Genomic DNA, 15752 nt, shown 5'->3' with positions numbered 1-15752 from the left:
GTCTAATGAACGCAAGAGTTGACTTGGCTGACATGTATCATAACACCAAAACATAAAAAATGGTCATAAATGTATTGTCTGTTGAGGGTGGCATAACAGATGAAAAGCTGTCTTCAATTTTTAGAAGTGCTGCTCAAAACCAAAGTCCTTCAACACAATCAATTTAGGGTGCAGTTTGGAGAACTTGCTTACCTGTGCTATGTTACTCAAAATAAAAATAAAACCAACAAGCTCAACTTTATCCCTTAGCATAAACATGGACAGCCAAGCAGAAAACTCAACTATCACAGTAGAAGACACTAAAGGCAGGACTGTGTACTCAAACTCCTACCAAAGCCAAATTCCAGAGCTTTTAATTTCACAGTGACTAGTGAATATATCATCAGGGTCTTTTGGGGCCTTTGAAATAAGGCTATGGTGAAAGATAAGTGGAAGGGGATTTGTAGGAGAGAACCCTGCACTCCCCCATAGGGGAGTGTGTGTGTGTGTGTGTGTGGAGGAGTGGAGGAGTGGAGGAGTGGAGGAGGGGCAGGGGGAAGGGAGGGGCAGCTGCTGTGCTTCATCAAGCTAAGTGGAAGGTGGGGGTACCACAGAGAAATAAAGATAATTATCAAACACCATGATTTTGTGCCAAACAAATGCTTGAGAGAGGATATGAGAGATGTGATGACATCCTATTGTCTGTTTTTGCTGACATTAACTTTTGACAGTGATGTTTATGGAGTTGTAACTCGTATTTGAATTAGGAAATGCTTTGTTGTGGAACAATTGCAGTCATTTTTGCTTCCCCAGATTTTGGTTATGTTCTATGCCGTACAATTTCCATTTTGTATTAATTCAGCCATGACAAAAGATTGATGTGGCATTCTGCTTTAGGTGGGGTAATGTGGGATATTTCAAAGTGAAATGCAGGTAGGTAAGAAGAAACTGCTGAGTTTCTAGAAGAGACAAGGGAAATAGAGGACAAGAGGGTGGTGTCAAGACTGGCTAGCCTCCTCTTTGTCCTCCCACCTGGTTAGAGTTCAGTGCCTAGTACTGCATGATCCCTTCACTCCTCAAAACAATGACTAATCTACAACCCCCCAGGACGCTCTGACCGACACACTGTGTGTGTGTGTGTGTGTGTGTGTGTGTGTGTGTGTGTGTGTGTGTGGAACACAGCCCAAAACAAACTGGGTTGGCCCGTCTTTGTATCTGGTTTCAAGGACTTTTGATCAGAGCTCAGAGGTTTAGAGTTGTGGAGGACTAGCATAACCTTCCACACTCTGGTTTTTCTACAGGAGTCATACAAAGTTCATACAAACTAACATTCCTTTTATCATTTTATATCATAGGTAAAGTAGGCAGATGTTGTCACAAATGCTATTACGGAACCATACCATTACTGCACCATTACTGCAATGAAAACCTTTGCTTCTTTCCATCATTTTGTGTTGTTGTTGCACGGCTTTGTATGAACAAGACCAGATACACAACTCACTCTGAACATCCAACATTCTGCTGGAGATAGGAGGTGTCTAAACCTCCTGCAGCCACAGACCAAAATAGGATTAGAGGAAAAGATTAATTACTTTAAAGAACTTCTGCTTGTTCTTTAAAAAGCTGGTTTTGCACCACATGACTGTTTGAGTGTTCTCAGTCATGGGTAAAGTAAATGCTTAATTCTCAGAAGAACAATTAAAAGGATTTTAACTCAGTGGTTGCACTACTTCCCTGATATCCTCAGACAGACACCATGTTGTTCTGGCTCAAGGCTGAAGCAATTAGTTTTACAAGTTAATCTTATCCAACTCCAACAATGGCATAATGCTTTTTGGGGGGTTGGGATATATAGTCTGACACAATGTGTTTGCCTGTTGTAAATGGTAGTGCAACAAATACCACTGGATACTTGCATTTGTAGAATTCTGTACTACAAAAAGTCAATATCTCAATGTCTCTCCTACAATGTAAAAAAAAAAGTATCTTCTGTGGAAGGAACAAGACTAAAAACTGATCGACCTATCATTGCATTCGGTCTGAATGTAATGATAGGATGTCCTTCCTGTCTGTAAATCTATTTTTGCACTCCGCTGCCCAACTTGTTCGAACAGACAATCACACATCAGCGCGGGTTCCTTGTCGCTGTGCAGAGCGAGCACAAGAATGGAAGATGAACAGCAGGGACTTTATGTTGCTCCTGAACCTCCAGTAAAAGAAAACAAGAAAAGACAAACCGTGTTAGAAACTTCTACAAAAAAAAACCCCATCTGGATCAAGAGCGTGCTATATAAGCAGAATTAAAAGCTTTTTCTCGCTGGAGGCAACTATGGGACTCAAAGGGTCAAATATAACTGCTAGCCTCTCTGGATTACACATCCTAGCTTTAAGCCTTGTGATGAAAGTTCTTGTCCTATTTGAAAACAAAATGAAAGGCTATGTAGGGGCTATGCATGTCCATGTCAGCCTATTTCCTCCAAAAATAACAGTTAGGTCTAACCCCAAGTTGTTACAGTGTTGATTTCAAAGGAGGAGCTGACCCAGCTAACTGGTGGCAGTGTTTGAACAGCCATTCTGGAGACGTCCTGGGGAGAAGTCAAGGATTAAATTCATGGCCCACCACAGTTAACCTTGTTCGGCAGGTTAGTGAAAATGGCACATTCTTGAGGACATGAAACCTTGAACTTTGGAATGCTGCATCTTACAGTATGCATCTACCAGCCTCTTGGGAAAGTGATCCCACAAAGAAAAATTATCCCCACCCCCACCTCTCAACTGAAGCTGACAGATTCTGGGCCAGGGTTCCAAGCTGGTCCGACATGCCTGCATCCGCATGCAAAGGATTAATATGCCCCAGCGTGGGTTGTTCCTCGGACAGAAGAATTGAGATTTGGATTTAATAGGGAATTGCACATAGTTGAACACGGCCATAAAGCAATCATCCAGAGGCTATCACACAAATTGAGAACATTTGACACCCAGGGGTTAAATTCATTTGTGTGCTTGTCAGAAGAGGGCAGGAGTGTGAAATCAATGGCAAATCAAATGGAATGAGTGGCATCTCTTTGGGGAAAACCGTTGCTAAACACAATGAAAATGGCAAAAAAAGGGAAAGAAAAAAAGACACTGGCATGGGTTTCGTTATTCTCAGAAAACTGTAGCAACGGGGTGTCCTCTATTGCATACTAGAACTGATATTCATAGCCCAGACTGTAGTATTTGGCTTGTTATCAAATAAACATTGTGAGGAAAATGATATAACATTTGTTGTGAAGATTTCCTTGTGAGAGTTTACAGTGTGAACCATACTGATATTATATTGAGATTGATCATTAGATACAGTCGATAGGATCTTAACCAATCATTTTCTATGTCTTGTGGAATCATAATTAGGAAAACGTGCTGATAGTGGAGCAATCTTCAATGTAAACTGTTTGTCATACTGGGTATTTGTTAAGCTTATTTTCTTTTCTTCATAACATTTTTGTGTGGGTGCAGTCTCTTGCAAGACAGTGATCTAATGTACAACATACAGACAAGGGATGAATTAGCCTTATTTATTTATTTTTCACTGTGTTGTCCACTCAGATTTCAGGGATTTGTGGCTGCTCTGGGCCACCCTGTAAACATGTGACTTTTAATGGAGTCAATTACAGTATAACATTTTAAAATCTAAATGTATTGGCCTCACTGTTCATTGTATTGGTAGAGATAGCATATCTAGTGAGCGATTATTTACTAGTGTGAGTAAAGAATATGAAATACTGGCTAATTATTGCATAGAAAATACTTTTAATGAACTTTACTTTAATAAAGTATCAAGGTGTATTGAAGCATTTTGACAAAATCACCCCAAAAATAAATCAAAGACAAGAAAATAGGTTTGTCATGTTTTCAGCACAGGTGAACAGGAAGTGGTAAACTACAGGAAGCCTGGTTATCTAAAAATAGCACTTAGTGATGGATTGGATCCACACTTACAGGAAATTGGGCTCAACGGTGGCTAAGACTTCCAGGATCTCTCTGTGTTGTTTTGTCCCCTATGTTGTGGAAGCTAATAAGGCCTTCTGAGAGTTGTTTAGCAACACAGACAAGTGCCTGTGGAATATAAATTCCCAATTTTGGAGTGGTCGCTACTTTCAAGCCAATTAGGTTCAAGCAACCCTGTACCAGCCAATCGCCTTTGGTGAGGCGGACATTCATCCTGGGCTTATATTGTGAAACCACTGTCAAACTCGAGCTGGTGGAAAGTACAAGTTCAGAGAAGAAGCGGGTGCGCTTCTCATATTTGAATTTAATTTATTACCTATAGCAGATTTAATATTAAAATAAACATTACAAGGTATTTAAATGTTCATGTCAATCTATATCACATTGAGTCCATGTAGTTTGAATTGTATTTAAATTACAAAAACACATGATTAATAGCAATGACTTTCCAAAGCTGATGAAAGTAAAAATGATCTTGACAGAATTTGGTTAGGTATAGTTTAGGCTCATTACTTATTGGCTGTGACTTAACCCTTTCCACCCCTTGTTTTAAGTTAGAGAGTAGGCTATTACGTACTTATATTACAATTATCACGTAAGTAGTAGGAATAGTGTTCTTGTCCTATACCCGTTTGACAACCGACCGAGGAGCAGGCCTGAATCTTCAAGTTACAAACCCCGTGCAGTGCCTGTGATGCAGTCAGTGATTAAGTTGTCGCTTAGTTGATTCAGTGGCACAGACATTCCTGGAATTATAGATAGTGCAGTGACCATGCCTGTGATGCAGCTGGTGATTGTAATGACATAGTTGATTTGGTGTAAGTTTAATTGGACTTTGTGAACATTTGCAATGTGCATGCTGAGTTTTTGTATCAATAGACACATGTAACACAATTCACTGATGAATACTGGAATTAAGTATGCAGTCTGACAAGCAACAGTCGCAACGGATTATGAAAAATCTTTTTATCCAAACAGAAAACCCTGCTCATCTGGAGGTATTGGCTCTGCAATCTTTCACACACACAGACACACTAAGACACACACAGACACACACACACACACACACACACACATACATACACACACATACACACAGATTCCTGGCATTATTAGGTGACCCTGCAGGTGTACAGCTCATGCATGATTGCATGTGCTACACGAAAGTTCCGTGTGACTATGCTCACCTTAATGAATCAGAGATGGCAACATATAAACCGTGTTTAATGAAGCAATAACAACTTACTACGGGTATTGTTTTTTTCTTGTCAACTTCGCCAAAATTGCATTTGTGTTTACTGTGCATATTTCGCGAACTTGTATTATTGTGACATGAAAACAACTCAGTTCTCATGCTCCTCCCTCCAGATCCTCCCCCAATTCCCTCCACTCCCTCTTTTCCATAGAATCTAATAAGTGATAAACTCCGGGACAGAAAATGGCGACGGCGGGGAGCCGGACCTCGTCGTCGGGAATATCTAACTCAAACAACGGCACAAACGTTGGAAGCGGTCCTCAGGGAAATTCAAGTGACCCTGGTCTTCCAAGCAGTCCCGGTAAGGCGAAGAGTAATACCGGGGAAAACTCACAATGGAGACGTAAAGAGCTGCGGAAAGTCAGAAGTGTGGATCTGGATAAACCTGAGTCGCTGTTCCTATCTCCCGAGACTGGGACGGCTCCGATATCAGCACAGCTGCACTTCTTGTCTATTTCCTCGCCTGGTGCTGTTCAGGCTACTTTATTACAGCAAGCTCACCACATTCAGAAGAGCAATTCACTTACCGATCATCCAATTTCAGATAAAAGTAATACTCTTACTTCAGCTGCTCAGGAATTGTTGAAAACTTCTTTAAAACACTACAGCGACCCTCTCAGTCCTGATAATGGTGCTACCGGAACTTCAATGGAAGTGAGCGCTTCACAAAATAGGTAAGAATATTTCATAAAGACTGTTCAGTATTAGTTTAATGCTATAGTTGTATTTGCAGTCCTAACTGACTACTTTTACAACTTCTTATTGGCTGACTTTTATTTCAACCTGTTTGTTTTTATGTTTGCATTGTTTTTATGTTTGCATCCTTTTATGTTTAGCATAACGTTTTATTGTAGTCTACATGGCCGATGGATAGCCGACAGTATTTGTCTAAAAGTGCCACATGCTACGATTTGTCAGTGGAAATTGTAATTTTGCCATTGTTTTGTTTGCAATGCTTATCGTCCAACAGTTCCAAATTTGCTAAAGTATGTTATGTTATTTTGATTGTATTTACCCATTTTTTTTAGTAGGTAATAACAGTTTAAAGTGGCATGCGTGCGGATTTAATTGATGTCATCCTAGATTTAAGTATTTGTAGTAGGCTAATGGCCTCCCATCGTTGCCTACGACATTACCTGTTTTGCCTATGTCAGTTATTGCCAACTGCGAAGTTTATAGCCTATGCAAGAACACATTCACTAGCATAACTATTAACAAATTGTTTGCGTCTGGATCGTAAAAAGATTTAAGCACTGATTTCTTTACTTGCTTTACTGTTGACCCTCAATCTCTAAACTGAAACAATACCAAGCTACTGATGATACTTCATGATTATATGTAATCTGGCTTTACACCTATTCTATGGTGTCAAACGTATTATGCAATTCGATAATCATTCTAAGTTTAAATTGTTTTGGTACACAGGGGCTTCATCTCATCTTTATAAAAATAAAATTCTATGTTGGCTACCTTACCTACTTATTGAAAGAAAAGTCTTGGTTAATGAGTGACAGTGCGAAGATCAGTTAACATAATCATGTGAGAAAGTCTAGAGTTTATGGGATGAATGTCAGTTTCTTAGAAAAGAAACATTGTGAACTGAGAATTTGTTGCAACATGAGACGTTGGCTTTTGGAACTGTACAGATAATGAAAGATGAATAGGATGTTGAAAACTAAAGAAATGGATGGAAAGAGAGCTGGATTCCATTGTTGCGTTTCTTGTCCTGGATAATGGACTAAGGCAAACCATCAGGATCCCCTCACAACAAAGGTAGAATTCCAACAAACAACTGAAATCCTTTCACTGAAGACCCACTATTGGACCTCAGAGGCCCAAGCCCTTTTTCTATACACAATAGTTCCCCATTTGAACTTTAGTCCTCTTCGATGATCCTTTGGAGTGCCACACTGAAATATGAAGACTATTACAACATAGTTTTATTTATAGACGATCTGAACAGCAATATAGAATTTGTCATTCAGATGTGCTGACACCCCAATAGTCTACCTCTGTCCAGTTTGTCTATTTAGGCATGTACCATTGTAGGCTTCAGTGAGGATAGGAATGAATTTGTTGTATTATATTTGCATGTGATTTATCAGCTGAAGGATAGTTTTTGGCCTGAAGCTCACAAATCAAAATGTTCTCTTAGAACACAAGAACATGCTGAAGACTATGCTTTACATTTTCCGGTTTAAGCGATTTACAGAACATCATAAGAGCATCACATAACAAACAATATGTAATGTCTAAGATACTTCCATTAGACCTTTTTACTACTAACTTACAAGGAATGCCAACTGTCATGTCTATCTCAGGTAGGAGTTGGACTTGAAGAGCAGCACACCTTTTTATTTTTGGATTACAAATGCTGATGGATTAAAGTGAAATACTTGTTCAGGGTAAATAAGTACACAGTAAACAGGTGCCAAAAATGAGTGCACTTAACATTTTCCATGTTTCTTGACCTCAGACGAACGTCTTAAAGGCCTGTACTTCCTGTGTATACGATGCATGCTTTCATGATGGCAGGTCTGTTGTTGTATTGGCCCCCAGCTCTAGCATTTTTCTGAAGCTACATCAGGCTTTTAGTCAGACAAAGCAAATGGATGTTTGCGTTAGCAAACAGAATAACTTACTTCACTTCTTTATGTCTTTTGATATTCATTGTTGGGGTTTTTTCCCTTTTAAACACCCCCTGCAGATATAAGCTGTCACAGACCATCCAACAGGTGTGGAAAGGGTTACAGGTGTGAATTACTGTATTATTTAATCTTGTTGAAACATGTCTGTTAGAACAGTTGTCATCCTGATGAGAGATCAAAGTCTCCTTTTTTAGTCAAACCTTTCTTTGTGGGGAACATGGTTTGAAGGGGTTACGTGATTCACAGGCTTGACCTTTCTTCTTTTCGTCAGATGTATTTACAGTGATGCTTACACGTGAAAGTCAGAAGTGTCTTTAAACTCAGTGCTTGTATTTGTGCATCAAGCTGGAAAAAAACGTACTGAAGGAAAGACATGTTCAATTCCCCTCATAGCAAGGCTTCTATGAAATTTGCCAATTAACTCTGGCTCGTAATTATATTAGAATAGTAGATACAACAAGATTTATTTATATATATACTGATTTCCCAGAGTATCCTGTTATTCTTTCTGTTAGTTCCTCACATCCTGTCTACATTGTGGTTGAGTTGTAGTGGAGAAGTGTATCACTTGCACTGCCTAGGGCCAGAATACCCCTCCATCACCATTTCCTCCTCATAAGATCATGCAAATCAGAAAGTTTAACCTTTTTATTGAGCCTTCATTTGGAAGCTTTCCCAGCTCTATGCACACACTCAATCATCTGTTGACACTGGACATGCAGAAAAATGGTGGAGCCTGATTGTGCATTTGATTTTAAAATGCAAAAGTTTTCTTTGGAAATAATTGTTTTGTGTCCAATGTATGTTCCCCACCCACAAATTTGCAATTAATTTGTGTTTGCATGTCCAGTGGATATAGCAGGAATTCTGACATTCGGTCTGATCGGGAGGTTTATATAAGAGCTCTTGGATTTCACTGTAACACCCTTAATTGGTGGTTGCCTGAGTTTATCATTCTAAGGGAAAACATTTTTTAAGTTTATCTGCTGGATCACCACATCAGTAGTAATTTGTGTGGCATACTTCCTTTGGATTGCACCCCTCCTAGTAATCAAAAGTCAGACATTTTGGTTCAAAATAGATTAGAAAAAAATCCCCTCATTGCTTATGGGTGCCAAATTGAGAGTCTCTATATCTCTGAAGTTATCAAATCTCACATTTGACTTATCTGATGCTGTCCTGGTCTTGTGTTCCAACACGATTCTGACCTCTTGGAGGACATCAACCAATACATAAGACGTAGGTCATCTATTTTCTTTGGTTGTTTGCTGCAAGGGTGGGAGGATTTAATGAATATCTTACGTTATCCTCTCATCTTGGCCAAATGAGTCATCGTGGCTAAAGGACTGGCATTGGTTACTGGACATCTGGAGAGCCGTCTGTTTTAGTCTTCTCTCAATTAGTGGCTATTGAACATCTGGATCTCGAATGACCCTGGGTCTGAAGTTGAAGGAAAGCAACATGACCCCATAACCCTCTAAACAGTATGCTCTCAAATAATTTCCCATTTTCCCTAAAAGTTCAGGTCTGGATATTACAGCCAAATAAAGCATTGATGTATAAATGGGCAGCTATCGACCTTTGATTAAGTTGAGTGCGTGAACGTTTCAGCATCAGTCAAGTGTAATATAATAGTGGTCAGTAATCTGTATATAAAGTTGGTACTGAATAAACTGAAAACTAGATGATATTTGATAACTAGATAAACCTTGGGCTCTCAGTGGATAAACTTCTCATGGTGGTTGGTTAATTGTAAACATGCTTAATAGTTGGTGTGCAGTGAAGGATATGAGTTGTTTGTGTGGCGCTTTAGTGTGAAATGCAACACTGACTCTTTGGGTTTGGGGTGTGTCAAGGTAAGGATCTTAATGTTATTTCACTACTGATGCATGGCTTTATTCTTGCCAGGGGAGTGCTGAATAGTTCCCCAATTATTTATTTGAAGGCTTTTTTGCTTAAATGTTTATACTAACAACAGTTTTTTTTGGACTGAATACTGGAAATTATTTGACACTAGTCAGAAAAAATGCCAGTTTATTGCCAGTCGAGAGGTGTAAATGTAAGTTTTAAGGCAGATGTGGACTTTTTTCGAACCACTTTTTTGTTCTTTTTTGTCAAGTGTAACAGAACTTAAAGTATGGGATTTTTTTTAACAATTTGTACTTTCCCCCCATACTTTAAAACTATTGGGAAGGTTTTGACTTGCCTGGATAAATGTAAAGCTTTTATAAAGATAACATGGCTATGTTTATAACGAGCAGTTGCTCCGGGTTGCCAGACTCTGAATTATTCTGAAATGCACTGTTGCTAGGCAGGCTGCAGTTGGAATGCTCTCAAATTGAATTCTCACATGGGGGTCAGAAGCCATCTTTTGTCCTTCAACATTCTCCACCAGGTTCTGAAAAAGCCTAATGCTATTTGTAGTAATTGGTATATGATTTAAGAGGTGGCACTCATACCATTGTGTCTCCAGAAAACACATTTGTGTAAATGTCTTGCTCTGTGTGTGGTTCGAACCATTTCATAATCACAAGCAAAGAGAACCAAAATGATCTCAAATGAACTTTACTTGAACTTCACTGGATTTCAGCTTGTAGCCTTAAGCTAATGTAAGACAATTCTATACTCTATGCAACAAATGCAAAATAGTTTCTAACTTCATGGATTTTGCTAAGCTGCTACCTAACCATTTCCCTTAGCTTTTGACTTTTAGCTGGTTCGGCAGTGTTGTAGTAGAACGACCTGGTTTGCAGTGGTGGGCCGAGCCCCCAGTGAGCTGTGGGAGCAGTGAGCTCCTGAGGGTTGGAGGTGGGGTTTGACTGTTTTGTCTAACCAGCCTGCCTGGGCCTCCCCACGGTCACCAGCACTGGCTGTTTAAAGCCTGGGGTTAGTTGAACGCTCAGAGTTGGAGTCCAGCAACAAAAGGCCCGGATATTTCCATCCCTGTTAGGCGTGTCGGCAGGCCTAGGGGTCCCCCCTCCCAGATTCTGTTTAGTTAGCAGCAGGACGAGGCAAGCTGGAGATTACATGTGAAAAGTAAACACATGGGTCCCTGGCTAATCAGGGCTAGATTACCAGTTAAAACAACTGGTCTCCTGCAGGCCCTCCGCAGACGCATTCTACACATTCAATTCAATAAATCTTTATTGTCCATGGAGGGCAATTCTGGTTCCGCAGAAAAAAACATAAAAAATATACTGTACACACAACTACAAAAACACAATAAACAAGTAGTAGCAGACATTAAGTAGGTGAATAAAAAAGTACAAATACAAGTGCAAAAATAGGAGGCAGACTAGGTCATGGCTGTTCAGTTATTTCCTTAGGAATGAAGGAGGCTTGAGCTCCGGAGTTCCAGAACCTAGGGAGCCTGTAACTCCTCCCAGAGGACAGAGAGCATGTCTCATGGTGCAAGAGGTGAAATGAGCCGGCCATGATGAAGGTGACCTTTCTGACCAGGTGTCTGTTCTGTACAGAGTGTAGAGACGGAGTTTGGACACCCTTGTGATCTTAGAGCAGGTGTTTGCCACTCTCTATAGCTTTGTCTTGCTCATCAATTTAATATTCCCAAATCAGCAGGACAAATGTTAAAATGTATAACCGTTTTTGTCAACATTAAAAGAGTTTAGCTTCCTTCGTAAAACAATTTTTGTTGTCCTATGGAGTTAATGGCATTTGTTGTCCACCTATTGCAGTTTGAAGTCGATGACCCAAGGTATTTCAATTTTGTAGTCTGAGATGGCAGTATTTTCCTAAAATCAATCAGCATTTGTCATTCTTAAATTATTTAAGTAAGACGCTTTACACCAGTCAATAACATCATGCAAGACCTTCTTATGGGCAGACTCGAAGCTGTTTCGAAGCTGACTGACGACAACAAAATCGTCAGTGTATTTTTAAATATTCCTATTCCTATTCTCGTACCGCTGCTGTCAGATTACGGTATGTACAGTGGATAAAAACGTGCAGTTTCTACTGTTAAATATTGAAACTAGGTGGTCAGGGACACATCCAGTACATTTTAACACGTGCCACTTACTTAATTTTGTAAGTCGCTGTTGATATTTTGTGCCGCCCCCATTCTGGGACATTTGCTAGCTCATGATCTGCAGACACGAGAGAAAGCAAGTCATACAACTCTAGACTTTTCTTTGACTTCTCTGAAGTTACAGTATTCACAACTAAAGAGACATAACAATTTGGTAGAACATTTAGGTTTTGGCATGCTTAATTTGCTTGAAGATATTGCTCTACATTGAGGATTTTGTTTGACTATCATTCTCACGGTCTGTTGGTAAACAACTTGTATCGGCTTGAGAAAAGCCTGTTTTAAAAATCAGGTTTAAAGTGTGCTAACTGTATTTGTGCCATGAAGTCTAACTGTTGAATCAGATACTATTAGTTGTGATTCCAAAGGTTGTGTGACAGGGATTTTGTTTTGGCTGAGCACTGGGTACAAAACTGGTCAAGTAATCTATGTTTGAGTTGATGGACAGTGACATAATGTCCGTGGGAAAGCTGTAACACTTTGAGCTGTTGTAACAGCAGAGGAAAAATCTGTAATGTTGGACAAATTAATCAATGGGTCTTTTGTTTCATTGAAGAGCTACTTGTAGCCCACATTGTGAAGTATAACTTACAACCACATTAGAATGACACATTTCTAGTTGTAATAGTACAGGACAGTCATAGGTCATAGACAGATTTGGTTATTTCGCTGGTCTACCTCTGGGGTTTGCCTTTGGTGATAAGCTTGGAAATATGTCAGAGCCAATTGATTGGTCCTCTCTGGTTCTCCATGGATTTTCATATGGGGACGCAGGCAGATCAACACTAGACAAAGGCATACATTGTGGGGCCTCTCTTTTTCTACAGAGCCCCTTGCTTGCTTGGTTCTAAGCCCCCAATGCTGTAATGAGGTGGATCTCTTGACTCTGCTTTACCCCCATACTGGAGAGTCTTCAAAAGAAAGCCGGTGCTTGAATGGCCCAACCGGACACACTCCCAGCTCAGACAGGCCCTCCCGATAGCTACAGGCCAAGCTGTTTTTGGAAGGGCTTGGAAATGTTTACTTAGCCACGCCTTTCTTCCACAGTACGTTCTTCCGGGGCAGCTGCTTGGACTTGCATATTACCCCAGGGTCACTGTTCCACTGTTGTTTTCCCTTTGTCTTCCTTTGTGTTTTTGAGGTCAAGTTTTTTCTTTTCTTTCTCTAGACATACTTCCTCATGCTGCTCACTGAGTGTGCCTGCTGAATGCAGCCTTTTCTACACTTTGTTTCTCCTGCTTGAGTGTCGTGCCTTTGCAACACTTCTTTTTAACCGTCTTTGGGCACTTTAAAGGAGCCTGGTTAAGTTTACAAGTGTCTCAATTGCTCCGGTTTGATCCCCAGTTGAAGGATCTTGCTGTGCCAAAACCAGCCTTTTATGGAACGTTTACGAGCTGTGGAAATGCTCATGCTGGAGGGTGACGTTCAACTGATATTCTGCCGTGGCACTCTCAAAGTCTAAAGGGGGATTTGATCACCTGAAAAAAGACACTGCCTCGCTACATGTAGCTATACATAAGTATGAGCTAAATGTTGACCTATAAAAATATCCATGCCTGGAAAAGAAATAGATCTACTTTCTAATGTCAGAGCTTAGCCAACTAATTCAGGCATAGTGAAAAGACTTCCCCTTCAGTGCCAATTCTTCATATCACTCTCCCACTCACCTCTCTCTCTGTCTCTCTGTCTCTCTGTCTCTCTGTCTCTCTGTCTCTCTGTCTCTCTGTCTCTCTGTCTCTTTGTCTGTGTAGTGTAGGGGAAGAGGCCATGCATGTGACTTTGGGCAGATTTGGCCCAGATTTCCCAATGCATTGAGTGTCTTTTACATGTGACTGGATAGAAGATGTGACCCTTTGAAGCTGCTGTTGCATCTGCGTATACTGTACTTGGGAGTCTGCCATTTTTGTGTTTCTGACATTTTCTTCTTTAGAGGGGGAGAAAAAGATGCTTTGCGCTTTATCATGTGGGCCTTTGCGTCTCTTTGTTTTCCCCGTCAACCTGCATCACCAGTGAGGATCCTAATGTGCACGAGGACTGTAACTCATCTCTAAGACTGGAGCCTATCTAAGTGAACATGAGGGAGGTAAGAGGTAGCGATATCCTATTGAAGAGTTCCATGGGTGGAGCTTCACATGCTCAGTACTGTGAGAATGCTCTCCACTCTCACAAACCAGTGGTGCTGGGATGTTTTATGAGGAATGTTGAAGGCCTGAGCTGCCTATTATGAAGAAACTAATTGTGAGTTATATTCTGGGTTCACAAAATTGAAGAACACCATTTCCAGCCTGTCCAACTGCTAGTGAGAGACAGTCAGGGCCAGTTTATGAAGGCTTCCATAACAATACAGAACATACAAACAAACTTGATAATCACATAACCCTCTACATGGTTTGGTGTATTTGGACGAGGCTACTGATGTATCCCACTGATTATTTATTTCTGCAAAGTGAGTATTTAACGCCTACCATGTTTGCAGGTTAAATAAGATATCAGTATCTGTCTTCCTTGCCTCTAGTATGATGAGTAAGCACTGATGATGGTTATATCTTTTGTCCAACCCTATGGCTTGGTTTGTCTTCAGAATTAGCATTAGCATCAACAGACACTTTAATGAGATCTGGACAACAAAGTATTGAATTGACTAAAGAGAACTTGACTCCTGTTTTGAAAGTTTGGGGTGTTTTTGAACTGCAGATCACTCGACCCTCAAGTACATCTGGTAGTTGTCTATCTCTGTCCAGAAAGATTTAAATGGGACCTTGACATTGTCAGTGCCTGAGGTGAGCATGGTTCAGAATGGTCAGATTTTTGGAATGAACAAGAGTTACAAGAACCAGAGCAAATGCTTCTCAATATTATCAAAAGCCATATTGGTTGGTCCTCTAAATGCTGGTGACACGTGGAAGGGAATTGTATAAGCCTCAACAAGAGAAATCTTCCCCTCCCTTCCTAAAACCAGTGTTCATCCTACCTCATGAGACCCTGTGTTCCCCAGCTCCCTCCCACCCTCCCTGCTCCCCTGAGGCAATGCTCCACTTCCCGAGCACTGGCCAGTGGGCCATTAATGGACTTTCTGCTTGTCAGGGCACTGCGCACAATCGCACTTGACACGCTTGGGGATGAGAGCCCCGGGGATGAGGGGTGTTGGTGTGTTCAGGCTGTGTATAGGCCTAATGTGTGTCAGGAACATCACACCCACCAATTTCCACTTCTCCCCTGATGCACTCTTCTCCAGTGCGAAACCGAAGAGTTTCCCGTAATTCTGAAAGTTTGGGGAGTTTAAATGTTGATTTCGGCACAGAAAAAGGTCAGGATTATGAGGAAGCGTGTGAATGTGAGCCAGCGGGCCTGTTGGGTCTTATTTGTAAGTGTGGAGGGTTTGGGGGAGGGGTTAGTAGGCTTCCCCCGCTGTGAGAGGGAAGGTGGGAAGATGCTGGGGTTGTGACCCCCCCAGTGGTAGCCAAGCGCACTGAACAGCTCCGGGTGGGAGGAACTTCTCTGCATTCCAGCAACATTCCAGATCCCAGCAGTGGGCACTGAACTGAGCGAGACATCACAGCTCTTTCAACACACACAGCCACACATTCACACAAACTCCCACTTGCCGCTTGAATCTGGTATAAAACAACCTGTTTTTGTCCTGTGTTTTACAGACTTGTGAAGCTAGCTTGGCAACCATATATCGTTCAGACGGCGTAACACTGTTAGTAACTCCTAAAATCAAAGCTTCAGATTACCTCCCAAAATATAATCTATATTCAGACTGTCCTGTTTTGTGAGATGTATACCAGGAAGAGTCCAGTCGCATGCCTTTAGAGGTCACGTCTATTTT

The 15752-nt window shown here is 40.9% G+C and overlaps 1 protein-coding gene across 1 annotated transcript in view; it reads left to right on the top strand.

The window, feature by feature from the left end:
- The first annotated feature begins 5393 nt into the window (after positions 1–5393).
- map3k1 (mitogen-activated protein kinase kinase kinase 1, E3 ubiquitin protein ligase) overlaps positions 5394–15752 on the top strand; it is a 30265-nt gene continuing 19906 nt past the window's right edge. The window contains exon 1 of the mRNA XM_062477652.1: positions 5394–5898. Coding sequence (XP_062333636.1) covers positions 5408–5898 — 491 coding nt within the window. The 5' untranslated portion in view covers positions 5394–5407. The remainder of the gene's footprint in view (positions 5899–15752) is intronic.

The sequence above is a fragment of the Osmerus eperlanus genome, chromosome 14, assembly GCF_963692335.1.
Source record: "Osmerus eperlanus chromosome 14, fOsmEpe2.1, whole genome shotgun sequence".
Lineage (NCBI taxonomy): Eukaryota > Metazoa > Chordata > Actinopteri > Osmeriformes > Osmeridae > Osmerus > Osmerus eperlanus.
The sequence above is the reverse complement of the archived record's forward strand: the minus strand, read 5'-3'. Positions and strand labels throughout refer to the sequence as shown.